Below are 26,113 nucleotides of genomic sequence, written 5' to 3'. Positions count from 1 at the left end.
AAGTGTTTTAAATGCAGTTTTTATTTAATTCCATGTTTTGATGTTTTATGGCCGTCGACATCTTGACTTCATGCAGCCAGAAGTTTGGACCGACTGTACCAAACAAGGCAGATAATTACATAAACTGGCTAAAGTAGAAAAAGTAAAACATTACAATAACATTTCTTGATTTTCTGTCAGGGTTGAGTTATATTGTAACCTATGAAAGCAGTGTGCACAGAAGAAACTTATTCTCACACCCTTTCACATTAAAAGAGCTTTTATTAACCTGGATCTTGACCCCTGTGATCCCACAATGCCAGCCTTGCTTTAGTCATAAACCATCTGACCATGAAGTTTGGTAAGTGTGGCCGAACAGTGTCTGCCCTCTTGCCCGTCCGCCATGGGTACAACACGTACAGTGTTTTGGTGGGTGTACAGGGGAAAAAAAGTGGAAAATTGCTGTTGTAATTAATTTGAGCACGCAGATAATCAGAATAAAATGTGGCCCGTGTCTCACAGCAGCATGTTTTCTAGCAGTGATGTGACACCATGTGACCTTTCACAGCTTTTCTTTGGGACTCGGGCCACAGCGCAGGTGAAGCTGTAGAAAACTCAAGATCTTCCTCCAGGAGTCCTCCTGAGCGTCTGAGTGAGGTTTGGTTTGTCCTCCCCACAGTAATATCACTGCAACACACACACAGTGAGAGAGCTCTAACCAATAAATTGAATGAGTTTACCCTTTCTATCAGCTGGAAGCAGTGTGGCCATTCTCTGACATCAACAAGACATTTTCTCCCACAGACCTGCTGCTCACTGGATATTTTCTCTTTTTCAGACCACCTCTTCTTCTTCAGCTTTAGGAGTAACCACAGCAGATCGTCTGCCTCCATCTCACCCTATCCCAGCATCCTCCTGTCACACCAACTCTCTGCATGTCCTTCACTACATCCACGAATCTTCTGAGGTCTTGCTCTTTTTCTCTTCAGCTCCATCTTCAACATCCTTTCTCCAATATATCCACCATCCGTCCTCTCCACAGGTCCAAACCATCTCAGCCTTGCCTCTCTAACTTTATCTCCAAACTGCCCAGTGAAATTCTTAAGATCTCCAGCTCTGCCACCTCCAGCTCAGCCTCCTGTCTTTTTGTCAGTACCACCATCTCCAAACCATCCATCACAGCAGGTCTCACTACCAGCTTGTAAACCTTCTCTATCACTCTTGCTGCTCTCCTGTCACAAATCTCCCCGACATTCATCTCCACTCCACCCTGCCTGCACTCTCTTCTTCACTTCTCTTGTTGTTGTCTGTTGCTTTGGATGGTTGGCCCCAGGTATTTAAACTCATCCACCTTCACCATCTCTGCTCCTTGCAGCTTCACCTTTCCACCCATCTCCCTCCCATTCACACATATGTATTCTGGCTTGCTTCTGACTTTCATTCCTCTTCTCTCCAGTGCATACCTCCACCTCTCCAGGGTCTCCTCCACCTGCTCCCTACTCTCACTACAAACATCATCACTCACAGAGACTCCTGCCTGACCTCATCCGTCAGCCTGTCCATCATCACTGCAAACAAGAAGTGGCCCAGAGCCGATCCCTGATGTACTCCCACCCCCACCTTGAAACCCATCTGTTACTCCTACTGCACACCTCACCACTGTCCTCATACATGTCCTGCACCAGCCTCACATACTTCCTCATGCAGTACCACAGTTCCTCTCATGGCACCCTGTCATTTGCTTTGTCTAAATCCACACAGCTCCTTCTTAATTCAGCTTCAACAACTCTTTTCCAGATGGTTCATCAGCTTCATCCCTCTGTAGCTACTACTGTTCTTAAAGATCTGTACCAGCACACTTCTCCATTCCTCAGGATCCTCTCACTCTTCAAGATGCATTTTTCAGACCATTCTCTATCAACCCTGGAAGTGTTTATGCTGGAAAATCCCAGCAGATCAGCCCGACTGGCACCAACAACGGCACCACATTCAAAGTCACTTAAATCACTTTTCTTCCTCATTCTGACGCGCACTTTGAACTTCAGCAGGTCCCCTTGCTGCCATGTGATTGGCTGATTTTTATATTTGCATTAATGAAAAAAGAGTGAAACTTACCCTTGTGTTTATTTATTACAAAGGTCGTAGCTCTGAAATGAGGCGAGAATGGCGGTTCAATCAGGTGACCGGTGTCCGGGTACAATAATCTGCTCAGCAGGTGTTCCTTTCCAGCTGCACGCATCAACCTGGCCACCTGAGGGTCAGAGGTCAACTTTAATTTATGCTAACATGTTTCAACAAAGTTCAGATTTTGAACACATTTATTGAAGCAATGCTAACAACAATTACAAAGGGAATGACGGTACTCAGACTTATTGGCCAATCATATCTTGTTTAGAGAAACATAAGAGATAACTGTATCTTGTTTCAGATTTTTGGTACAGAGAATGTTTGAATATTAACTGCTGTTGGTATCAAGCACCCAAATTTGAGTTTGTGTGTGTGTGTGTGAGAGCTCACTTCCTCCGCTGTCTCCACTGCAGGCCAGTTCTGATCGTCACAGCCGTTAACCAGCAGCATCGGGCAGTTAATTTTCCCCACCTGTCAACAAGCACAGATTTAAAAATCCCACAGGTACTAAAAGTCTCAGTCTTATAGAGGTACCATTAGTTCTACGGGTGCTTCATGTACAGGTGTATTAAGTATAACACAGGACTCTTACGAGCTTGAAAAAAGCGACTGGACTTCTTTAAGACTACCATGACCTGGATGACCTACAGACACTACAGCACTCACGTCCACGTTGTTCGAGGAGTCAGTGGTGAGATCCAGAGCAGAACTTCTCCAGCTCATATAGGTGTTCTCATCAATCCCCACCTGGCTATAATACACAGTTAGTAACAATAGTTTATACTAATCATTCATTTTAATGACAAACAGTACCTACCTGGTAAATTGTTCAAAGCTGGCCTTGAGTGTGCGCCCAGGTGGGTAGTAGTTGTTGCTGCTGATGCAAACAATGCACCGAGGCTGGAACACAATGATAAACAAGTTTTATGTTGCACATTTCATTATAGTCTAAAAACAGCTTCCAGTTTGTTTTCAACGTGGCACATTTCCCATGAATGTGGCTGAAACATAAACTGCAACTGCATTAAAGATCTAAAGATGTTCGTATTTTATTCAGACTGGGAAAAAAGGTGGAAAAAACTTTATATTTTTTGGTGGTTTTTTTCCCCCTCAGCATGACCCATATAGGCACATTAATGGGAAACACTACATCAAGTTGCACAAAACCAAACATTTTTCAACCCTTTTCTGACTGAGAACCATGGCCGCAGACTTGGAGGTACTAATTCTTATTCCTGCTGCTTCACACTCAGCTGCAAACTGCCCCAGTGTGAGCTAAGGGTCATCAGACGATGAACCCAGAAGAACCACATCTGGTGCAAAAAGTAGAGAGGTGATCCCGAGGCCACCAAAAGGGAGAATGTCCGCCACTTCGTCCCACCAAGCAATTCTGTCCATAATTTATGAACAGAATCGGTGTCAAAGGGCAGCCATGACAGACTTTAGTTCAAGTCATGAGCAAGTCCAACTTATTGCCAGCAATACATTTTAATCTCTCACTGTGAACCAAAGAGCCTGCAGCAATGGGACGGATACCCCATAGTCCCAAAGCACCCTCCACAGAACAAGGCTGACTTACTCCATGGCTGCCAGGCCTGCACTCGGAGACCCAGAAGCTCTCCGAGCATGATAGCATTTCTCAGGTTAATGGCTTCCTTCACCTCTGGTGTCCATTTGGTTTTGGGGACACTACCAAGACTCGTCCCAGCTTTCTTACAGGCACAACTCCGTACAACTGCCTCAGTAATGGAGGTGTGGAATATGGTCCACTCAGATTCAATGTCCCCAGCCTTCCTCAGGATGCTGCTGAAGTTCTGCCAGAGATAGGAATTGAAGATCTCACAGACTGGGGCCTCAGCTAGATGCTCCCAGAGGACCTTCACTACATGTTTGGGCAGGCCAGGCCTGTCCAGCATCCTCTCCCACCACCTGATCTGCCCACACCACTGCTGACATCCCCCAGTAGGACAATGGAGTCCCCAGACAGGGCACCTTCCAGCACGCTACCCAGGAACTCTAAGAAGAACGGTTATTTGGTGCAAACAGCCATCAGGATGGCGTTCCCACTGAAGCAGGTGAATACAAGTATACCCACCCCTGCCTGCGGCCTCTCACCGAGGGCAGCTCCAGAGTGGAAGAGTCCAGTCCCTCTGCTGGTTCCAGAACCCAAGCTTTGCATTCCCAATCAGAGATGTGACCTCCTAAGTTTCTAAAACCAGTCTTGGAATGTGTCAACCAGACTACCAGGGCCCTCACGCCTGACCGCTGCCCAATCCACAACACACCGAACCCCTACGAGATGCCGCTCATCACTTTGATCATCGTTGATCCCCAACATCATTGGAAAAAAAAAAAAAAGGAGGAACTCTTACACATCACACTTACCTTGCTAACAGTGCTGTAGGCTGTTAAGGCGAAGGCCACCACAGAGCCAAGGGAACTACCAAGAATTCCAACTCTGTCTGGTATGACTTGAGGATGGTCCTTAATAATGTTAAATGCTGTCTAACAGGAGAGAGATACCGGAAAATCAAAAAGAGTAAATACTGAAACCCTTTTTCGTGTGTGTGTGAGATATATATATATATATATATATATATATATATATAAAAAAATATAAAAGACACTTGTGGTGTCCAACTACACTGAAAATCGAAAGATGCTTTTTATTATTATTTGTGTTGTTGTTTTAAATGACCTAAGTCAGAGTTTAATTACTATCATGTGTGTAAATCACACAAACCTCAAAGTATTTGAACTCCAAATTTACAGATGGGTGTTTATGCCTGGTGTAATCCAGCGCCAAAGAAACATAACCATGAGATGCCAGCAAGCTGGAGCGATACTCCAGTAGCCCTCCACCGCCTCCCCACATCTCCAGCAGCCCGGAGAAGGGTCCAGGACCTGAAGGGAACAAAACAGAACCAAACGCACTGTTTCAAACTGCTTTTTCTACTCTTAGCTCTGTATGATGTCAGAAAATAGGATATTCATCACATGATAATTTCAGGCACAGACGCTCCACCCACCCACTGATCCATCTGTTTATGAGGGGCAGCCAATCATAAGTAAGTTGACTTAAAGGGGAAGAAGCTAAAACATCTTGTTTCAGATAGAGCATGAACTGCATCAAGGCCCAGCAGCAGATAAAGAAGGATTATCTAGAACAGTTAGTCATGCAAAGCTACTCTAGTTAAGTCCACAAATTTAAATATGGAGCTGCAACCAAGTGTAACACGAGTTCTCCTTTACTCCCCATGTGTTTCTATGACATCAGGCTAAAACACACCAGTTTGGGATTTTACCTGGAGGTATAAACAGAGTCCCTCGCACTCCTTGCTCATTAATATCGATCCTCTGGACGCCAGGAGCCATGTACCATCTCTCTGTGACTGCTGAGGCCAGAGGGGCCCGGTCCCTGAAGCCCTCGTGTCCACTGTGGACCGAGATGTCGACCAGCATGGGGGTGCACACATTCTGCTTCCTTAACCTGAACAGTAATGACATGACTTATCTGACAGATTAAACAAAGTGTAGCCCACACACAAAAGTTAGTCATGGAGTTCCACAAGGTTCTGTACTAGGACGAGTGCTATTTCTATTAAACATGCTTCCCTAAGGCAATATTATTAGAAGGGATCATCGAAAGATTATGTTTCTCCTGTATTACTGTGTCCTTACTGGCTCTCCATCACATTTAGAGTCAGTTTAAAATCTTTCTCCTCACATATTAACTGAATAATCAGACCCCATCATATCTAAAAGACCTCACAGTACTATTTTACCCCAGCTAAGCATTTTACCCTCAGACTGCAGGCTTACTTGTGGTTCCCAGAGCCATCAGCTATGAGGCCCCTCTGCTGTGGACCCAGCTCCAGTTTGGATTTGGGAGACAGACACCCTCTTCAAGATTTCCTTTTGGATAAAGCTTATAGTTTGTCTTTTATGATGAGGGCAGAATTTTGGTGCCATCAAAAGAAGTTTTTTTGGGGTTTTTTTTGCCAGAACTGAAGAAAAATGACCACCATTCTACTAAATATTTTTAAACTCCTTTCCTTCTTTGGGATTGTGTGTACTAAAGAATAATTGACATTTCCTGCCTATGAAATGGGGCAGAAAAATGGGCAGTTTCTGTCTGTATCTGTAACACAGACTAACAGCCTTTGCTGTTTGCCATTTATGCAGACCGATGACATCTTGATCCAATAATTAAAACTAATTTATAGAACCATGCCACGAGCTCGCCTAGAAGACTGAACACTCGTCACCTGAGGCCAGGGCGGCTGCCCGGGACGGGCCGCATGCTCCACAGTAAAGCCATGGGCTCTTTTCCCGTGTACGTGCCTCCGAAACTCAAATCCTCTGATACTACAGGAGAAAAAACACAAAAGTTTATTCGGTTTTATTTTGCTTTATTGAATCTGAGCCATAAGTGAAGTAATTCAGATATTCAGAGTTAAATAACAGAATTATTTAACTAAAGTGGATCCACAGTGGTTTCTGCTTCCAAACCAGACAGACTGATGTCCCTGAAGTTTAACTGACTGTGATACACTGAGATGATCGAGCATTCACTTAAATTTTGAGCAGTGCCAGCCACCAAAGTCTGATGACTTGAATAATGTTTGTTTGTCTCACGTTGTGCAAAATTTCACTAAGGAAAGAAGGAAAGTGTGGTCAAAGTGGCATTACATCAGTGTAATTTTTAACTTCAGCCGATGTCTCTGCACAACAAGACACAGACCTCTTGGACATAATGTCCAATCTTCACATTCCCTTAACTGGTTTAGTTAATTTTTCTTCAGGTAACTGTTTTCTCAATGTGAAAAAAGAAAACAGAGGAGCCCACCTGACACGATGCCTCTGTGGTCGCTGACGTAGTGCCCGTAGGCCTCCCAGTCATCCTCGTCCTCGGAGCGGTGGAGGGATCGGACGGTTACCGGACATCCCGGAGGAAGATTCTCCACCAGCACTTTGAACTTCTCATCAACCAGAGCCCGACTCGGGGTGACGGAGAGGATCGGAGGAGCGATCTGCATCATGGCTGATAGTCTACAAATTAATGAACTTTGTTGTGTTTAAATGAATGAGGAAATCAGTGTCAGCTGATTCAGGCTGAACAGGAAAGATGAGACAACTGCTATAGTTCATGTAACTTTTGACCACACTGGAACAGGTCTACACTTAAGCCTGCCGATCCTGGACTAGGTTAAAACGCTGCCTCCAGAGAGCATTAAAAACCCAGTTTTACATGCAAAACCTCTTATTTATTTATTTAAAAAAAAAAAAATCACATTTTAAAAATTCTTTCTGGTTGTTTTGTATCAAACTATCTTTATATGTTTGCTGTCATTTTGTGGCTCACAATTGCTTTGCTCTTTCTTTTTTTTTTGCCACCATTTGTGGCAAATGTGTCTTTTCTGTATCTATATGCGTATATTTATACAAGAATAAATGTAATTCAGGAGAAAGAAAGCTGGAGACTGGAGGGAATTGACAAAAGTTGTGGACATAATAATCATTTTAATCGTTCATCTTATTTTAAAAATTACTGGAATTGAAATTAAAATGAGTACATGCACAACTTTAGTGCCACTACATTTTTAAAAAAAAATTAAATTAAAAATTAAGCCCCTTCCTCTCTCCAAGAAAATTATTTTGAAGCTACAGAGGTCAGTGTGATCTAAGAAAATCTGTCTACTAGAAGCAGTCAGGAAGAGCTCTGTCCGCTGAAATCGACCTACCTGTGACAGGTACGGGTACACTCCTGCAGCTGTGGCCTGGTCACCCTCCACAGAGCCCCTCTGATAAACCTAAAACTCTTCATCACAGTTATCTCACTTTGACAGGCAGAAATTTCCACCCAAACCTAAGCTTTTTTAATCTGAGACTGTTGTTTAATGTTAGATATCAAAATTTAACACAAACACCGTTATGTGGGGTGTGATTGCTAGCTCTACATTCAGCCCTCCTCCTTTATCTGGGCCGCTGTTGGCAACTTTTGTGTAAGAAAAGGCGACGTCGGCTGTCACAGAAAGCGGAAGCGAGGTCCGGGCGGTGCCAAAGCGCAGGAAGGGACGCAGTACGAAGGTTGTATGTACACAAAACACGGCGAGGATTTCAGGTTTCCGGCCTATCTCCAAAAGTCACCGACGTCACCGGGAAAAGTAAATTTGTTGTTAGCCGCTTTTTGAAAAAGAAAAAAGTTGCTAAGTTGGCAACATTCTAACCGAGTCGGGTGTTTCAAGTCACGCTGCGTTCACGTCCCATGTGTATGAATTCGTGCTAGGACTGCTGTACCAAGGTTTTGGTTCCCCAGAAAACATTTTATGAAACGCGCATGAAAACTTGCTTCATTAAGGGTGAGTGGCGTCACTGATGACGTCTGAAGCCTCGCTGGTTCAGGTAGTGCAGGGCTCTTCAGCTCCAGGCCTCGAGAGCCGGTGTCCTGCAGGTTTTAGATGTGTCCCTGATCCAGCCCACCTGAATCACATACAGAAGTCATTAGCAGGACTCTGGAGAACTTGACCGCAGACTGAGGAGGTAATTCAGTCATTTGAGTCAGGTGTGCTGGATCAGGGACACATCTAAAACCTGCAGGACACCGGCTCTCGAGGCCTGGAGTTCCTGAAATAGAGGGCTCCAAATGCAAATTATAAAACAACAGACTGGCACTCAGAAAAACCAAGGGCCTTTGAGGGGTTGATCCTGTTTTGTTCTTCTAATTGCACTGATGGATGAACAGTTTGTTTATGTCTGTGCAGGTTGTTTGTGGAGTCTGCTTGATATGAAATTTTAACTTTGCAGTCTACACTCTGCCTGCCTATCACATTTCCCTCAACGTTCCTGCATGTAGCCTCAATGTGAAGCACAACTTCCTCTAGCTCTTTCCTGTTTCTGAGCAAACTTTGCAGGAACCTTTCCCTCTCTGATGTTTGTGTACTCACTGTGCAGTGCGTCCTCTGTAGTGGACATTATATTTTCATGTAAAACTTTTAATTTTTTTCAAGAAACTATGGGGTAAGATAACTGTCAAAAAGAATGTATGTGTAGGAGTCTAAATTGTAAGTCAATGAACATGCATAAATTTAAGATTTGTATTTCTTGTGTTTTCCAACTCAAACATAGATGTTTTCTCTCTGAGAATACAAGTTAATAAGTTACGAATACAAGCTACAAAGTTACAACTTTGCAACAATGCAAGCACAAATCACAAAGTTACAAAGTTAATCTCTGAAAGATTTGTCCGTAGTCGAGGGTTCATATTATGAGCCAAATTTCAAAAACTTTGTTAGTACTTTAAGCATTTAGGTTTGCAGACCCACCACCTCTGTCAGCAGATCCTCCAGCTGCAGTTTTACTCCTCCCTGCTCCTGCTGCTGTGACTCCAAAAGGAGGTGCAGAGGTCAGCATGATCCACTCATGGAAACCTGCACTGTATTTTGCACATTATCTCTAATCAGTTTTCCATCACCGTACCAGCAGGAGCAGGGAGAACACACTGCAGCTGGAGGATCAGCAGCAGTGGCATTTATGCTTGTTTTGTGTCCCAGATTTGGCTGCGTTGCATCTCTGCTTATGTTGTTTCACATTTTGGTTATCATCAATTTGTAGCCAAGATGTGTCTTTGTGGTAATCTTGCATCTCTTCATCATTGTTTTGTCTCACTTTGTGATCATTTTGAGAAAGTTTAAATAGAGCTGCTGTCTGAAAGCTAGCACCTACCTCACTTGGGCATTTTCCCCCCCAAAAATCAGAGTTTCAAACATATTTTAGTCATTGCTGGTTTCGCTCATCTTGTTTCATGCAAACATGAGCCAACCAATAATTTTCAGCATCATTGACCCAAAATTAGTAAAGACTGCATTTATTAGCTTGGCATTAGCACCCCTTTATTTCCTGCAGTGATTCTGCAGGGTTAGGGTTACTCTGGCCTCCTGAATGCTGCCTGTCTGCATGTGTGACCCTCAGCCTCAAACTCATCCTGGAGGATCTCAGAGGTGTGCTGCTCTCTGCCAATAACAGCTCTGTTATGAACTGTCAGTCTCATTCATTCTTAATAGAACAAAAATTGAGTTCTGTCATATTTACAAATATGGTTATAATTTGTGTCTGAATATCTTTTCTTTTGCTGACACAAGCAGGAATATTAATATATAATTATATTGATACAGCATTTGTCTGCAGACACAGAAAAGTCAACGTTTTTCAACACAATTTTAATGTTTCAGCACTTTTGTGACGTGTTTCTCTTCAGTTGTTCGACCCCTGCTTTTTTAACTGCTTACATAAACATACACTCACTAAGAACAAATTATTTAAAAGCTCTGAGCTATTGAAACTAATCACATTAAAATAAACATAATTACACTGGTGTTAAAACATTTATCAGTATTCTGTAAGGGCTGATGAATTGTTCTTTGATATAATTCTATATCAAAGAACACGATATCTAAAAATTTCACTGGAAATCAATTGGTATTTTATTTAATTGATGAGCTATTATTTTTGTAATAGTACATGTGAAAGTACTGCATATACAAAATATTATGCAAAGTATCAGTACATTTGTTTTGTCTTTTTTAAAGCCTGTCATGTCTGGCAGATCTTGCAAGCAGAACTGTGATCTGAATGCGTTGTTGTGCCAAACATATTTGCTATTTCAAGATGAGCTCTATAGGTTCTCAATAGGCTCTTCTTGTTGATGTTTGACCCTTTATTTTATTTATTTGAGTTATTTTTAACATACAATTTAACAAACTCTGTGCCAGAGTTGACAGGCTGAAGAAAAGGAAAAGAAAGAAAAGAAAAAGGGAGAGAAAGAGAGCAAAAAAAGGAGGAGAGAGAAAAAAAAAAAAAAAAAAAAAGGGTAAAGAGCACAAGTAAATAAACCAAATAGTTCGTCACATTTTAAACAAAAAATACTAACAATACTTGCAAAAATAGTACATTTGTTTTCTAAAGATTATTTTCAGATTAAACAAGAAAAATCAATCCATCCATTTTCTTCCACTTATCTGGGGCCGGGCCGCGGTGGTAGCAGCCTAAGCAGGGGAACCCAGACCTCCCTCTCTGCAGCCAGCTCCACCAGCTCAGCCGGGGGGGGGACACCGAGGTGTTCCCAGGCCAGCCACGAGCTATAACCTCTCCAGCATGTCTTGGGTCTGCCCTGGGGCCTCGTCCCAGTAGGACATGCCTGGAACACCTCAGCCAGCAGGTATCCCAGATGCCTGAACACCACAAACTGTGGAGGAACAGCAGCTCTGCTCTGAGCTCCTCTCAAATGACTCAACTCTTCATTCTGTCTCTAAGTGTTGCAGCCATTGAGCTGTGTGTGTGTGTGTGTGTGTGTGTGTGTGTGTGTGTGTGTGTGTGTGTGTGTGTGTATATTCGGTTTTCTCCTGCCTCCCTTGTATAATCAGGGCCCCAATAGTTGGAACACACCCTCCGGCCCCCCTTGTTGAAGATGGGGACCACCACCTGAGTCTGCCAATCCAGTGGCCCCGCCCCAGATCTCCATGTGATGTTGCCTAAACGTGTCTTAGAACATCCAGAGCCCCTCAGGAACTCAGAGGGAGATAAAAATATTATTTTAAAACTACAAATCAAGTATTGAAGTTCCATCATTTCATTAAAAATTTTTTTTTAAAAAGGCACATTATGGGAATATTTTGAACAGCATCATGTGACCTTTCACAGCTTTGCTTTGAGACTCGGGGCGCAGCACAGGTGAAGCTGCAGAAAACTCAAGATCTTCCTCCAGGAGTCCTCCTGAGCGTCCGAGTGAGGTTTGGTTTGTCCTCCCCACAGATATTTCACTGCAACACACACACACACACACACACACACACACACACACACACACACACACACACACACACCACACAGCATATTTGACTAATAAATATCAAAACCCAAATGTTTCTGTTAAAAGTCCGTGCCCTCATTTGGCACTACGTTACCCATGATGCACCTGTTTGCTTTGTAGTTCTACTCGCTCGTAGGTAGCCAGGTTTGTGTGCTTCGGTGGGGCTCAGTGCCGTGAGAACAGCATCCACGGAGCAGGAATCGCCATCCACTGCCAATCCCCTTTTAACCTTGTGTGTATGAGTGCTGTGTGTTTGTCTTATGATGTAAGTATAGTTTTTTGACCCAAATTGGTGTTTATTTTAGGTATTAGCTCAGGTGGTAAAATTGTCCTCATATCTTATCCGCCTACTGCTTCTGCATTGGCTTACTTAAGACAATAACTTAAGTTCTGTATTATATTTTGACAAGTATGCCCTGATTATAATAGCAACTGTTAGATTTACCGTTCATTTCACTTTCTGATAATTTTCGTCACGTGGCGTATACGGCACTTAGTCGATAATTCATGTGTGGTGTTATGTTGCCCTCTATGGGATTTTCAGTGCTACTGCAGGTCATTTTCATACTGCATCCATGTGAAGCTGTAGTCCACTGATATGGTTATTAATATACACTTTATTGTTCGCTTTCTGTTTCAGATAACCACACACACACCCACACACGCACACCTCTACGCACCTAGAAATACTTACAACAACCTCTGTACCCTCATCATTTCCCATGTACCTGCTTCTATCGCCTCCTCAATAAACCCTCTAAGCGGCACCACTGGAGTTGGCCTATTCCTTCTGACCGAGGAAGATTCAGTTGACGAGCGATCCGCAATCAGCACACATTAGACGCACACAGTCTCTTACAGTTTCTCTTTTGTGGCAGACTAACCCAGCTCTGTGTGAAAACTACAGTACAACATTAAGTGTAAAAACAACAATTTTTCTTTATGGGAGTAATGTGGCGTCCATTTCTGAGTCTAAACTTCAGAGGTATATATTATTGTGCTTGATGTGAACTTGTGTCATTATTACCAGACTCTACAGCAGGTAACAGACAGGAAGTCAGAGCCTCTGTTCGTGTGTGTGAAACCGACCTTTCTGTTTACTGTTTCTGATGATGAAGTTCGTAGCTCTAAAATGAGGCAAGAACGGCGGTTCAATCAGGTGTCCACTGCCTGGGTATGCTAATCTGCTCAGCAGGTGTTCTTTTCCAACTTCACGCATCATTCTGGCTATCTGAGGGTCAGAGGTCAACCTCAAATTAACCTCAGGTTCTTATTTTTAAATGGTAACATCTTTGAATGGTGATTTGCCCCTCACAGTGTTGTACTAATACTCAGATGAGAATTGCTAAATTTGCAGTATTCTTGACATCCAGTGTGTGTGACCTCACTTCCTCCGCCCGTCTCAAACCGAAGGCCCAGCTCTGATCGTCACAAGCCGTTAACCAGCAACATCGGGCAGTTAATTCTTCCTACCTGTCAATAAAGAACACCTTTAAAAAAATATTACAAATACTAAACTGTTCCAGCTTATCGAGTGCCCTCAGTTCACAGCACTTCACTTCTACAGTTTTGAGGGGTCAGCGATAAATTCCAGAGCGGGCATATTTCCATATCAGATTGTTGTCCTCATCCACACGTACCTTTGAAAATTGGCTGTCATCACACATATTTAGGCAATTAATAAACAGTTAATAATAACTTATTAGACTGAAAAGCATGGGACCCACCTGTTTAGGTCTGCAAATTGGGACATGAATGTGCTCCCAGGTAGATAAAAGTGGTTGCAGCTTGATGCAAACAACACAACGAGGCTGGAAGGCAATAATAATAAGGCAATAAGAAATTTAAGTTGCACCCTGGAACAGGGATACCTGGGCCCCACCTGGAGTCAGGTTGAGGGGAGTGGCTTAATGGCCTTAGGTCCCCTTTAAGGATAAAAGAAAGAAAAAACACTGACCTTGATAACGGTGCTGTAGGCCACCAAGCTGAGAGCCACGAGTGAGCCGAGGGAAAGGCCCAAAATTCCAACTCTGTCTGGTATCACTTGAGGATGGTCCTTAATAATATTAAACGCTGTCTGAAGAGAGGTAGATATCAGGAAATTAGAACATTAAATATTATACATGGCAGCACGGTGGTAGCACTGCTGCCTCAAAGCTAGAAGGACATCTAGAAGGTCTGGGTTCGATTCCACCCTGGTCTGGGCCTCTAGCTGTGTGGAGTTGCATGTTCTGCTCATGCCTGTGTGGGTTCCTCCCACAGTCCAAAGACATGCACTTACTGGGGTTAGGTTAACTGGCCACTCTAAACTGTCTGTAGTTGTGAGTGTGAATGGTTGTCTGTCTCGACCCTGCGACAGGCTGGCGACCTGTACAGGGTGTACCCTGCCTCTCACTCTATGACAGCTGGGATAGGCTCCAACAACCCCCCCCATCCATCACATGATTTTGGATGATAGATTAATCAGATTAATTCCTTTCTGCTGTTAACTGATTACTTTAGAAGGAGATATGAGATTGAGTGGAGTCAGAAAACGTAGGGGTGCAGCAGGACAGGTTATATTATATTTCTCACACAAACCTCAAAGTATGTGAACACATTTGCCGACTCCTGGTTAAGCAAGAGATAATTCAGCGCCAAGAGAACATAACCATGAGACGCCAGCAAGGCGGCGCGATACTCCACCAGGCCTCCACCACCTCCCCACAGGTCCAGCAGCCCAGGGAAGGGTCCCGGACCTGAAGGTGGACAAACGGGACAAAGACTTTGGTGCAAGTAATCCCTGTGAGTCAAAAGCTCAGAAGGAGGACAGTTTTTTTTTTTACTCTTGGACCTGTATAATGTCAAAGAGAGGGGACATCCCTAATATGGTCACACCAGGCACAGAGCCCACCCACATGCTGTTCAAAGCCTGAGCATTTAGAGCAGCCTGGAAACCTGAGCTTTTACTTTGTTACCATGGGTTACTTGTAGATATGCTGACCTTCTTTTTAAACCTAGGCCATGTTTATTATGAAAATCCCCACTGTGAGAGTATACATGAGACAGACAATAAGGACAAGCAGAACAGGTCCACTTTAACAATCACACTTCACCACTAAGAAAGGAAAACCCCAGCCACTAACGATGAACAAAATCCATATTTTAGAGAGAGAAAAAAAGAATAAAACCATCATTTCAGGTGTCGCAGGTGTACCTGGAGGTATAAACAGAGTCCCCTCGCACTCCTTGCTCATTAATATCGATCCTCTGGACGCCAGGAGCCATGTACCATCTCTCTGTGACTGCTGAGGCCAGAGGGGCCCGGTCCCTGAAGCCCTCGTGTCCACTGTGGACCGAGATGTTGACCACCATGGGGGTGCACACATTCTGCTTCCTTAACCTGAACAGTAATGACATGAGAGGATAAACAAAGAACAGCCCACACAGTTAGTCATGGAGTTCCACAGGGTTCTGTACTGGGACCAGTCCCATTTACATTACTCATGCTTCCCTAAGGTATATTAGAAGACACGGCATACATTTGCAGATACCCACCTGCAATGACTAACTTTTGCATGTGAGGAAGACGCCCCGTTAATAAAAGCAAATCAGAATCTATCAGGGATCAAGGAGAGAGAATATTTCTCCTGTATTAGTCTCTCATTACTGTCTCCTGTTTCATTTAGAGCCAGTTTAAAATCCTACGCAGCCCCATCATATCTTAAAGACCTCATAGGACCATATACCTTTGGCTCCCAGAGCCTTCAGCTTTCAGGCCCCTCTACTGTGGAACCAGCTCCCAGTTTGGATTTGGGAGACAGACACCCTCTCTGAGCTTTCCTTTTGGATATAGCTTATAGGTAGACAGGATCAGATGACCTGGACCATCTCTTAGTTATTCAGAGTGCTGGGGGGGGGGGGGGGGGGGGGGGGGGGGGGGGGGGGGGGGGGGGGGGGGGGGGGGGGGGGGGGGGGGGGGGGGGGGGGGGGGGGGGGGGTGGGTGGTGTGAGGGGCGGGGGGGGGGGGGGTCGAAGGGGGGGACCGAGGATGGGTGCGGGGGCGGGTGGGGGGGGGGGGGGGGGGGTTCTTGTTAGTACATCCTTCGTCTTCTTCTCGTTTTTACCTGACATGAAATATTTAAACCTGCAGTGTTTGGCAAAAATATATTTTTAAAGGAAAATCAAAATGACACCTTTAGCCGCAGTAACCGTTTAGATCCTCTCTTTTGTAAAAGTAACAACACTTTTTGAAAAAACTCCACTGCAACTTCAAGTCCTGCATTATTATTATTATTGACAAAGTTTACTTCAACTATCAGAAGTAAAATTACTCCCTTGTCAGCGCTTTCACAGGTATATAGGATGTCTGGACTCTCTGCGATATTGTACAGAGATGATTAATGCATATTAACTGAGGAGCGACTACTTAAAAGCCTCAGTAATGTCAACAGCACTCAGTCTGTGTGTTCACATTTTGTCAAAACAGTACAATTAAAATGCCATAATATGAAGATTAATATTCATTACTTCTTGATGCTTGTTCTGGAGCGACATCAAGAGATAATCACACAGAATAAGTTTAATGCTGCGTTTCATGTCTTCATATTTGGATTTAACCCACTTCCTCATTCACCCGTCTTTTATGATGAGGGCAGGATTTTGGTGCCATCCAAAGGTCTTTTTACATGTACTGAAGCATAATTGAGATTCCTGCCTATGAAAGTGTCAGATTTCTGTCTGTATCTGTAACACAGACTAACAGCCTTTGCTGTTTGCCATTGTATGCAGACCGATGACATCTTGATCCAATAATTAAAACTCATTATAGAGCCATGTCACGAGCTCGCTTACAAGACTGAACACTTGTTACCTGAGGCCAGGGCGGCTGCCCGGGACGGGCCGCATGCTCCACAGTAAAGCCATGGGCTCTTTTCCCGTGTACGTGCCTCCGAAACTCAAATCCTCTGATACTACAAGAGAAAAAACCCAAAAGTTTATTCGGTTTTATTTTGCTTTATTGAACCTGAATCTGATATTCCAGTCCAGAATTCCTGGACTCCCGGCCTAGCACAGTGGTTTTCACATGGTGTCAAACATTATTCTTACTAATTATTGGATTAGCACAAAAAGTAATGAATTAAATTGAAGTTTTCTGTACTAGTATACACCAAGGGCCTGACTGAAGGCGAGGAGGGTGACACTTGTGAGGAAGACAGACTGATCTTCTTCCTCTGTAGAGAAGAGTGAAAGCTGAGTCATGCCTCCATCAGACCGGGGACGTCAGCAGCCTTCTGCCGGTGGGTGTCATTTCTCGGGAGGTGTTACCTAAGGTGCCAAAATAAAGAAGCACCTAGAAACCAAAGATCACGTTGCCTGCTGTAACACAGCTTTGGATGTGGACCAGAGGCAGAGAAAGCTTGGTTGGACTGTGTGAAAGTTATTTGACACAGTGTGAAGAAAATTGATTTTGCATATATGAATAAAGGCGCTCCCTTTAAATTTTGGGTAGCCCTTTCATTTGCCTTGGATATGGCTTTAACTACTTCTGACTAATCTACTACTACTTTATTTATAAAGCACTTTAAAACAATAGCAATTGCAATAAAGTGCTGTACAGATAGAGTCAAATAAACTAATACACATAACAATGACAACGACAATAAGCACCAACACAATAAAACAAATAATACGAATAAAACGAGTCTCAGCATGTATTAAAGCCAGGGAATAAAAATGTGTCTTAAGAGCAGTTTTAAAAGTCGCCAATAAAGGAGCGCTCCTAATATGCAACGGCAAGTTGTTCCATAGTTTAGGAGCAGCAACACTAAAAGCTCTGTCACCCCTGAGCTTCAACTTCGACCTTGGTACCTCTAGGAGCAGGTGATCAGCCGACCTGAGGCAACGAGCTGGGAGGTATGGGTTTAATAGCTCACAGAGATAAGATGGGGCAAGACCATGTAAACATTTAAAAACAAGAGAATCTTAAAATGAACTCTAAAATGTACTGGCAACCAGTGTAGTGAAGCCAGAATAGGAGTGATATGCTCTCTCCTTCTGGCCCCCATCAGAAGCCGCGCAGCAGCATTCTGGACGAGCTGAAGGCGCTTAAGGGAGGATTGACTAATTCCAAGGTAAAGAGCATTACAGTAGTCAAGCCGAGATGCAATGAAGGCATGGATCACTGTTTCAAAATGTGGTTTTGAAAGGATCGGTTTAATCTTTGCCAGTTGCCTAAGATGGTAAAAACAGGACTTAACCACTGCCCTGACCTGGGAATCATTTTAAAGTCGCTATCAATTTTTACAACCTAAGTTTGAGACGGTCTGCCTTAAATAAGATGCCAAGGGCCCCAGGTCAATGAAAGATGGTGTGTAGGAGCCACTGGGACAAAACACATTACCTCAGTCTTCTTATCATTAAAATTAGGAAATTTAAGGCATCCATGCCTTAATGTCTTCAAGACACAGCAAATAGCGGCTTAATTGAGTGTGTACCTTTTTTTAAAGGCATGTATATCTGGCTATCTGTGCATAATAGTGAAAGGAGATCCCATGTTTTCTAAGTATTGAGCCCAATGGGAGCAAGTAAAGTGAGAAGAGCAGGGGACCGAGGATTGAGCCTTGAGGGACCCCATAAAGTAGGGAAGCAGATGAAGATTCAAAATCGGCTAACCTTACAGACATGGTTCTGTCTGCCAGATAAGACCTAAGCCATTCTAATGCGGTGCCACTGAAGCCAAACTGGGTTCGTAAACGAGCTAATAAAATACTGTGGTCCACTGTGTCGAACGCTGCAGTTAGATCGAGGAGAACAAGAACAACATGCTCCCCGGCATCATTCGCCCTGAAAATATCATTAAAAACTCACACTAACGCAGACTCCGTACTGCGCAGGGCCTTAAAACCTGACTGAAAAACTTCCGCAATGTTATGTTCGTCTAGATAGGACGTAACCTGAGTGGAAACAACTTTCTCTAAACTTTGGAGATAAAAAGCAACTTAGAATAGGTCTAAAATTAGCTAAAACTGTTTGATCAAGGCCGGGTTTCTTAAGAAGAGGTTGCACCACAGCGTGCTTAAAACTCGCAGGAACTGTACCTGACAGCAGGCTGTTGTTTACAATGTCAAGAATAATCTGTCCTATGCTGGGAAAGGCCTCCTTAAGAAACTGAGGGGGAGCAGGGTCACGAGGAGACCCTGATGGCTTGATATGTTTGACTATATCCTTTAAAAAAGTCAGATTCACTGATTCAAATTTTTCAAACAGGGCTGGATAAGGAGCCATACAGGAAGGATCATAAATAGGTGGTAAAATAAGGGCTCTTGCAGCAGCTACCCTATCTTTAAAAAGTGCAGAAAATCATCACATGCTTTAGGACATGCCTCTACACAGGCAGGCTGCGGGGCATTAAGGGCATAATCAATCATTTTAACAACATACGTGAGTTATCACGATGGGACACAATAATCTTGGATAGGTATTCCCTTTTTTCTTCCCTGACGGTGTTCTGATAGTGTCGCCAACAGTTTTGAGGATCTGGAAGGAAACTTGCAAATTGTCCTTCTTCCATTTACGTTCAGCCTTACGGCATTCCCGCCTGGCGGTGCGAGTTTTGTTCATTAAGCACGGATCAGTTTTACTTTGGACTGCATGATTTTCTTAGGTGCTACAGCATCCCAAAATACACTTACAAGATCCGTCAACCAGAGACTTAGTTGCTCTGTATCTAAGTCAGAGGGAATGTTAAGCTGCTCAAAGGCAGCAGAAAACTGTGCAAGAGTAGAAGAGGTTAAAAACTCGACACGACCAGCGGGAAGGAGAGGTTTGACTGTGGCAGCAGATAGAACAACATTTAACAGACAGGCATATGATCAGAGATAATATTATCACCTATTTCTAGATCAGTCACAGGCAAGCCATAAGAGAGAATAAGATCCAATGAATGACCATGTTCATGTGTGGGGCCGGTCACCCACTGCACCAAATTAAGAGTCTATAAGAGTAAGAAAGTCCTTCACCATCGGTTTCGCAGGACAACATACATGAATATTAAAATCTCCAAGTATAAGCACATGATCATACTCAGTCATTATACCTGATAAAAAAATCAGAAAATTCACCTAGAAAGTCCTTGTCAATTTCGGGGGACGGTAGACGACGGCACACAGCACCGGGTTAGAACAATTCACTTCAAATAAAGTTACCTCGAAGCTTGAGGATGGTATATGACGTGGCTTACATTTGAAGTTGTTCTTGTAAACAGCTACTTCCTCTGCGTCTGGAAGTCCGAGGGGAACTTAAGTAGGAGAATCCAGACGGTAAAAGCTCCACAAAAACACTGGAATCACCAGCCTCGATCCAGGTCTCCGTTATACAGAGAAAATCCAGGATACTGGAAGTGATGAAGTCCCTTACAATGAAGGTTTTATTTGCCAGAGACCTGGCGTTAACCAAGCCGAACCTAACGGGGCGCGGCCTTCACTGGCCTAATCAAACATTTATGTGTTCATTTATAAAAACGGCACCCTCTGACCCTCTGCTCTCTTCAAGCTACCAAAATATGCTGCTCAAAAAAAAAAAGTCAAGACAACGTGCTCAGCTCAGTGTAACAGAGTCAGTTAAACTGGACCACACACAGGGGTGCCCAGTTGGCTTAGTGGTGAAGCCGGCGACCACATGCAATATGCCGCGTTGCGTGTGGGTGGCGCGGGTTTGAGTCCCGGCCTTGTTGCCGATTTGCCCGAGTGGTCTTCCCCTGCGTCTTTCCCCCATTTCCTGTCTCTCTCTGCTGCCGATAAAAAGCCGCTGTGGCCAAAAATGCAAAAAAAACCAAACCAAAAAAAAAAAAACTGGACCACACATGTGTGACCCGAATGGGCTGCAGGTACCACAGTGTGCCAGCCACCAAAGTCTGATGACTTGAATAATGTTTGTTTGTCTCACGTTGTGCAAAATTTCACTAAGGAAAGAAGGAAAGTGTGGTCAAAGTGCATTCCATCAGTGTAATTTTTAACTTCAGCCGATGTCTCTGCACAACAAGACACAGACCTCTTGGACCTCTTCTCTTCCTGCTCTGTCGGAGACGGTCGCACTATCTCTCTCTCCCTGCCCTCCCCATCTCTCCGCTGCTGCTTGCTGTGAGAGCGTCTTTTACACACTGTCCGAATAAGAACAAGATTGAAACATGGATCTGGCAAACTGGGCATTCTCCATCATTGATCGAATTTTTTCCACTATGAGATCCGGGACAGGGGAGCCTGCGTGTCCGAGTGGAACTGACCCGGTTGGATACGTCATCGACTCTTGGAGCTCGTGGAGACCTGTGTGCTTCTCGGCCCTTGGAGTGGAAGACGTGGAAGACGCCTACATATTCGGCTTTTTGGTAGCAGTATCTTCTCTGTTTGGGCTCGGTGGATACCTGCTTTACTGGCAAATTAAGAAAATCTGGACGGCGGTTCGACATCTGCAGAGGCTGCCGACCCAGGTGGAAGGGCTGAGCAGAGCCGCACAAACTCAGACTCAAAGCCTGGTGGACCTGAGCCGCAAGATTAGCGAGCTCGCAGGCGAGAGGGGTTAGATCAGGAGATATAGTTCGGTTCTGCACAGTGAGGACGGCAATCAACTAATTTGGAATATTGGATTTTTGAATGGTTTCCCAGTAAGACTGAAGGCTGTTGGAAAAACAAGCAGCCTGTTCCAAAACAACTTCTGTTATCAGGAATTCGGCTCCCCTGCCGGCCTTGGGTTGGCAACCATATCTCTCTCCAGGGCACTGTGTGCGGCTGCTCTCCCCCCCACTCCGCGTTGTGATTTGTGAAGCTGGGTCTGGTGTATCACGGCCGCTGATGAAATTCCACCACTATCAGCAAACTGTTTTGGCTGGAACCTGGCATCTGGCTCCACAATGCCCCCACCTCTCGTCTCCTTCTGCATCCCCTCCCGCCCTGACCTCACCTACCGCCGCTGTCCTTGCTTTACATGTGCAAATGCTTTGCTAAGGTGGTTTTTTTGGACCCTGGTATAGTGCTCTTTTTGAGCACTGTACCAGATGACTTTTTTTTTAACCTAACTTCCCCATGATGTGTTGTTTTTCCTCCTGCCAAAGGTAGCGCCGTAAGAAACGGCTGCATGACCCAAGGACACATATCCCCCTATGTGTGTTGTGTTTGTGTATTTGGATGGTGTTCTGTAACTGCAATTTCCAATGTGTGAACTTGTTCACCCACATGGCAATAAAACTTCATTCATCATCATTCATCATTCATAATGTCCAATCTTCACATTCCCTTAACTGGTTTAGTTAATTTTTCTTCAGGTAACTGTTTTCTTAATGTGAAAAAAGAAAACAGAGGAGCCCACCTGACACGATGCCTCTGTGGTCGCTGACGTAGTGCCCGTAGGCCTCCCAGTCATCCTCGTCCTCGGAGCGGTGGAGGGATCGGACGGTTACCGGACATCCCGGAGGAAGATTCTCCACCAGCACTTTGAACTTCTCATCAACCAGAGCCCGATTCCGGGTGACTGAGAGGATCGGAGGAGTGACCTGCATCAGGGCTCTGTGGAGAGAAAAGGTGTGACAGGTGAGTAACAGACAGGTTGTCCTGTCAGTGATTTATAGGTTGAAGTTACTGTGGCCACAGTCTAAACATCTGCCCACAGAGGAGGGAATCCATGTTTGTTTGCACTCTTTGTTTTCATCATTAATAATCTACATCACACATGCCGAGTGTACTGCAGAAGGGAGAAATTTCAGGAAGAAACAAAGACCAACTGTAATTGGAAGGAAATACTCCTCCCTTCTCACATCAACCCTCTGCATCTCCTCCACCCCATCCATGAACCTTCAGAGGTCTTCCTCTTTTCCTCCTGCCTGGCAGCTCCATCCTTTGTCCAGTAGAGCCACCATCTCTCCTCTGCACATGTCCAAACCATCTCAGCCTCGCCTTTATGAGCAGACCTGTCCCTCTGATGGACTCCTTTCTAATCCTGTCCATCCCCCAGTGAAGATCCGAACATCTTAAGCTTTGCCACCTCCAAGTTGTCCTCATGTCTTTGTGTCAGCGCCACCATCTCCAAACCATCCATCATAGCAGGTCTCACTGCCATCTTGCAAACGTTCCCTTTCACTCTTGCTGCCATCCTGTCACAAATCACCCCTGACACTCGTCTCCACCCACTCTCTTCTTCACTGTCAGTTGATTTGGATGGTTGACCCCAGGTATTTAAACTCAAGCAGCTTCACAACCTACTGGAAACACACAGCTGCTGGAAGCCAGAGCTGTCACTGAAATTAGAGGGTGAATATTTGCACATTCCTAGTTCCACTGCACTGGAGAGAAAAAAAATCATGGAAAATCAGCCTGCTGGTAAGGCCTGGTCACACGCCTCAGAGCCGCTCTGCTAAAAACATCTCTTTGCACCCAAAGACACAGATAAGCAGCCGCACTGAGCAGACGGCCTGTTGCTGTGACACGTCAGCACGTCCACCATATTGGATGTGGCAGATCTGCGATATAAACTAATCCAAGTGAATGGACTGAACTTCATAAAGCTACAAAGTTATTTAGTGCGTTTCATTCACACATTCAAATATGCACTAATAAACACTGGGAAACTGCCAGGCACAAAATACTTCCTTAACTTTCTCTGATAATTAAAAATGTTAAATCCACGTATGTTATAGGGTGCAGCATAATTGTATTTCTAATGTTTTTATGAGTCTTTACAGCTACTGATGTTTGTAACACTGTTACTGCCATGATAAACGTCTACAATAACCAGATCCTGACATGTAGATATAACATCTGCAGGTTTATGAATTAAAATAAGAAACTGCAATAGAAACTGATCTACTTCATTTTCTTTTAACAGTAAAACTGTATACTAAAATTATAATCCATACGTTATTGCATACAATAAAAAATTATGGTTAAAAGGTAAAACAACAACAAAAAAAAGCGCTGTATCCAACTTTTGTAAAGTGCTTCATAAATTAAATGCTCCTATTATTACTACTACACAAAAACAAGGGCCAAGAAGCACAAATGCAAAAATACTCAGCAGCAAACAGAAGGTCTGATTTGACCTTAATCAGTCTGTATTTGTATCATATCTGTATTTGTTAGTTCGGCCCAATGTAGATTGACTTCATTGTTTGGAGGTGCACCGCAGGACTCCACAGTGTCACTGCAGCGTCTGAAAATCCTGTTTTCAAACTGCTAGAATGGCCAAATCAATTCTTCAGTCTTACCTGTGAAAGGTAAAACCATGTGATCCCGTTTTGACTGTAAAATGGTTCCAACAACGCCACGCAGCACCAGAGCGCAGCATCTCTGTCATGTTGTTTGCCGATTTTGCCACATCCAATATGGCGGCGGTCTAAGTGTGTATGTCTATGGCTGCACGCACTCGAAACCTTTCACTCAAACTGCAGCTTAAAGGTCACTTTGACTATATTTTGCTTATCTCTGAGTCTCCGTCACGTGCTTTCCCACGTCACCTCCACCCTGACAGTCAGCAGTTTGACCCCAGCCCAGATGAAGTACCCCGTTTATCTGAAAGTCACCCACAGTTTAACGAAAGCGTGCTTCATTCACACCCCACGTGTAAAACTCACCGCTGCGCTCCGTTAGTTCCGAATCACACACACACGATATTCTCTTGAATTACGAAGAACTGCGTCTTAAGGCAAAGGCCCACCTGTGCACTTTGTGGAGAAACGTCTTCTTCTTCTTCCTCTCCTCTTCTTCTACTACTTCTTCTTCTTCTTCTTCTTCTTCGTGGTTATTTTCACCGTTTCTTCCTTCCTTCGTCAGTATTACCGCTGTTGGTGAAGGACACCGACCGGACTTTAGCTGCAGACTGGAGGGGCGGGGTTTAAGGGCGACGGGCGGGGCTGTGTAGCAAACCACGCCCTCTCATTCATTTATAGTTTTTCTAGTATTTTATGCCATTTTATGGTCCTATGTAGGTCTTTTGGCCCTGTTTTGGTCATTTTTTAATGATTGGTTTTTGTTATTTAACTCCTTGCTGTTATTTTTCTTTTATCTTTTTTCAGCCAGTTTCTTTTCCCCACTCTTGTTTTCATGTTTCTTAGTCACATTTTTGTTTGCGTGTGGTCATTTTTGTTTATTGGTGTTTTCCATCCTAGGCATGCCAGGAGAAAAAAAATGAGCACGGCAGCCTGGCTTAGTGCTGACAAACAAAAGCACCTCTCACTAATCAATAAAAAAATGATTTTTTTTAGATCCATCCAGGTGGAGGTCGATGTTAACAGTTGTATTTACAGCAAAGTTAGTTCACTGTACATTCTACACACTTTTCCATTAGTGGATGTTCCTATTAGACATGGTCAAAGGTTCAAATATGAGATCAGAATATGTGAAAGCTCATGCTTCAGTCTGCTCTAAAAAAAATCTGTTTCAGACAGTTTTTTACTCTATACTCTGTATGATGTCAAAGGGAGCAGATATTCCCAACATAGTCATTTTAGGAATATTTGCAGGAGGAAAGGAACAAATGCAGGACAGCAGAGTCCAGAAATGTCCAGCAGGAAGACTTTACTCTCTCCTGCAGTTTGGATACATCCCACAAAAGCCATTTAATGATTGCCTGAATGTGATGGTTTTGCACTCTCCTTAAATTCCGTCACACTGCTAAGATAAATGAGTAAAAATAAATATCAATGAATATGCTTTTAACCACTTTGATGGCAGTAACATAACCACAAAGAGACAAATGTATTCATACACAGTATTTATAAGCTCACGTCTTGATCAGGTAACAAATTTGAATGTATCATTGTAGTTTCGCTTTCTGGCCTCCAGAGGGCGGTGTTCTCCACACAATTAATTTTTCCGTCTCTGGATTTTCTAGTGATTTAGGTGAAATATCTCCACCTTCCTGCTCTCTAAAGATTTACTTATTTATTACCTCTGACAGAAAATAGTTCAGACACACATCTCTCACTGAGGTTTTGTTCCATGGGCACCTGTATTACTTTTGCTTATTGAAACTCAGTCATCCATCACTGCGCTGCTTGAATCTAGATGTTAATGTTTATCTTTTTAACACTGAATCTAAAACATAATACGATTAATGTGCACTGTTTCTATGCATGGCTTCAGCAGCTCTCACTTACTTATTATAATACAGTAC

The 26,113-nt window shown here is 43.8% G+C and overlaps 1 protein-coding gene and 1 pseudogene across 1 annotated transcript; both read right to left on the bottom strand.

Annotated features, from left to right (window-relative positions):
• Positions 1–241: 241 nt before the first annotated feature.
• Positions 242–8,509, bottom strand: LOC115773424 (peroxisomal succinyl-coenzyme A thioesterase-like). Its single transcript, XM_030720150.1, has 11 exons — positions 7,851–8,509; positions 6,956–7,158; positions 6,375–6,474; positions 5,412–5,596; positions 4,850–5,010; positions 4,492–4,611; positions 2,924–3,006; positions 2,773–2,857; positions 2,497–2,577; positions 2,095–2,230; positions 242–666 (listed from the first exon to the last, which is right to left on the bottom strand). The coding sequence occupies exons 1-11, from the start codon at positions 7,931–7,933 to the stop codon at positions 542–544; spliced, it is 1,362 nt and encodes a 453-aa protein (XP_030576010.1). The 5' UTR covers positions 7,934–8,509; the 3' UTR covers positions 242–541.
• Positions 8,510–11,011: 2,502 nt separating this feature from the next.
• LOC115773791 (acyl-coenzyme A thioesterase 1-like) lies at positions 11,012–24,368 on the bottom strand (annotated as a pseudogene).
• Positions 24,369–26,113: the final 1,745 nt, after the last annotated feature.

The sequence above is a fragment of the Archocentrus centrarchus genome, chromosome 23 (genome assembly GCF_007364275.1).
Source record: "Archocentrus centrarchus isolate MPI-CPG fArcCen1 chromosome 23, fArcCen1, whole genome shotgun sequence".
In the NCBI taxonomy this organism is placed as follows: Eukaryota; Metazoa; Chordata; class Actinopteri; order Cichliformes; family Cichlidae; genus Archocentrus; species Archocentrus centrarchus.
Note: the sequence above shows the minus strand (reverse complement) of the source record. Positions and strands in the feature narration are given on the sequence as shown.